Here is a 2,177-nt window from a genome sequence, read left to right as displayed (position 1 = left end):
TTTGATAAGGTGGAGGGTTGGAGCAAAAGAGGAAGACCCCCAACGAGATGGACTGGCCAAGTGGCAGCATTGATGGACTCAAGCATGGCAACAATAGTGAGGTTGGCCCAGGATCGGGCAGTGTTTCGTTCTCCTGTGCATAAGGTTGCTATGGGTCGGTACCAACTCGATGGCACCTAACAACAACAACCATGAGAGAAAGATGAGGCTTTCTGCTCCATAAAGATTTATAGCCTCGGAAACCCTATGCAGGATTGCTGTGAGTTGGAACCAACTCAGTGGCACACAACCACCATCACCACCACCAGAAGGGAGCCTTGGGAGGTACGAATGGTTCAGATTGGCAGTTAGAACCCCTCAGAGGTGACTCACAAGACAGGCTTGATGATCTGCTTCAGAAAAATCACAGTTTTGACAAGCCTTTAGAGCAGTTCTACTCTGCACACATGGGCTGCCACGGGTTAGAATCAATTCAATGACAACTAACAATGAACAGGATACAAAATACCTTACAACATTAAATAGTTAGTAAATATTGGCCCTATCTCCCTTCTAAGAATTCCACATGCCTCTCTGAGTCATCTGCTACCATTTGTATGGGGATATGACTACATGAAATTGAGTCAAGGCATGGAATAAAATTATAAAATTATGATAATCTATACAACAGACTTTTTTTAAGCATATCTTGTGACCCAGTTCTTTGTACTTTATTTTGTGGGAAAGATTGTCTTCTCTACCTGGGATACTGTGTGGAAAACAGCCTAGTATATACTTTATAAAATTAAAGTACAAAGTTCCTTTAGCTCAATCTTGTGCAGTCATTCTCACCATACAAATGGTCGCAGATGAGCCAGAGAGATAATTCCCTAGAGCTATCTAATCATGGAGTCCTGTTCTGGCAATGTAAGAGGAGCACTAGACTGCTAACCATAAGGTCGGCAGTTCAAATCCACCAGCCACTCCTTGGAAACCCTATACAGGGTCGCTATGAGTTTGAACCAACTTGACCGCACTTAACAGCAACAAGTCTAATCAGAGAATCATGAAAGGCATACTTGGCAGTTCAGAGATCTAAAAGTAATGAGAGATTTCAACTTTTAAAAGGAATAATAAAAAATGAATGAAACCAAAGCAATTAAAGGTTTAAGTTTTGTTGTTGTTTTATAACGGCTCAGTTGTTAGAGAAGAAAATAAAAAGACTACTAAATCGAAATGTCATCACATACCCTTTCATGGCAACTGGTTAATGATCTGTCTCAAGTGAGAAGAATTTAGAGACATATAAAATAAGAAAAAGATAGTGGTTAATAACATAAGTATGTGGATACAGCCAAGGCTTTTACATAAAGTGAAGAATCAGAGACTCACCTTTAGCAAGGGATAATTGATAGTTTCAGTCCAGATGTTGGTAAATGGAGCTTCCAGGACAATAGCATCAACTGGGCATCCTTAAACACAATAAAAAAAGAAATCAACAACTGCCTATTATGTTTAAACACCACCTTTATATATTCTATATATAAACTTGAACGTAAACTACCTTCATCAAAAATGTTATGAAAACTATTAATAATTCAAATTCCTGGACTCTATACCTGAAGACTGAGGTGCCCTGGTAGTGTAGTGGCTACGTGCTTAGCTGCTAACCAAAAGATTGGCAGTTTAAACCCAAGTAGCTCCATGGTGTGGCACTGTAGGATAAGCACTGCACTGCTAACCACAAGGTTGGCAGTTCAAGCTACACGTTGCTCTTTGGAAAACCTATAAAGGGTTGCTGTAGTCAGAACCACCTTGACAACACGTAACACAAACAACAAGAAGCAGCTCTGTGGGAGAAAACCTTGGTGATCTGCACCCATAGAGATTACAACATAGGAAAGCCTATGGGACTATTAATCTAAAATTACTCAGTATATAGTGCTGGAAGAGGAGCCCCTCAGGTTGAAAAGTACTCACAATAGGACTGGGGAAGAGCTGTCTCCACAAAGTAGAATTGACCATGATAATATGAATTGAGAAAAACTTTCAGAACCTTAATATTCTGATGAGACTCAACACAAAATGAAGAGAAATAACTGTTAGCATCCATTAATCATAACATGGAATGTACAAATTGTGAATCTAGGAAAATTGGGAGTTGTCAAAAATGAAATGGAATGCATGAAGATTGATAT

General features: G+C 39.4%; 1 protein-coding gene across 2 annotated transcripts in view; it reads right to left on the bottom strand.

Annotated features, from left to right (window-relative positions):
* The window catches only part of ABHD12B (abhydrolase domain containing 12B), a 65,357-nt gene that overhangs the window by 17,907 nt on the left and 45,273 nt on the right, over positions 1-2,177 (bottom strand). For both annotated transcript variants that reach the window (XM_006872346.1, XM_006872347.1), the window contains one exon: positions 1,372-1,451. In XM_006872346.1, coding sequence (XP_006872408.1) covers positions 1,372-1,451 — 80 coding nt within the window. The remainder of the gene's footprint in view (positions 1-1,371; positions 1,452-2,177) is intronic.

The sequence above is a fragment of the Chrysochloris asiatica genome, unplaced genomic scaffold (genome assembly GCF_000296735.1).
Source record: "Chrysochloris asiatica unplaced genomic scaffold, ChrAsi1.0 scaffold00194, whole genome shotgun sequence".
Classification (NCBI taxonomy): Eukaryota; Metazoa; Chordata; class Mammalia; order Afrosoricida; family Chrysochloridae; genus Chrysochloris; species Chrysochloris asiatica.
The sequence above is the reverse complement of the archived record's forward strand: the minus strand, read 5'-3'. Positions and strand labels throughout refer to the sequence as shown.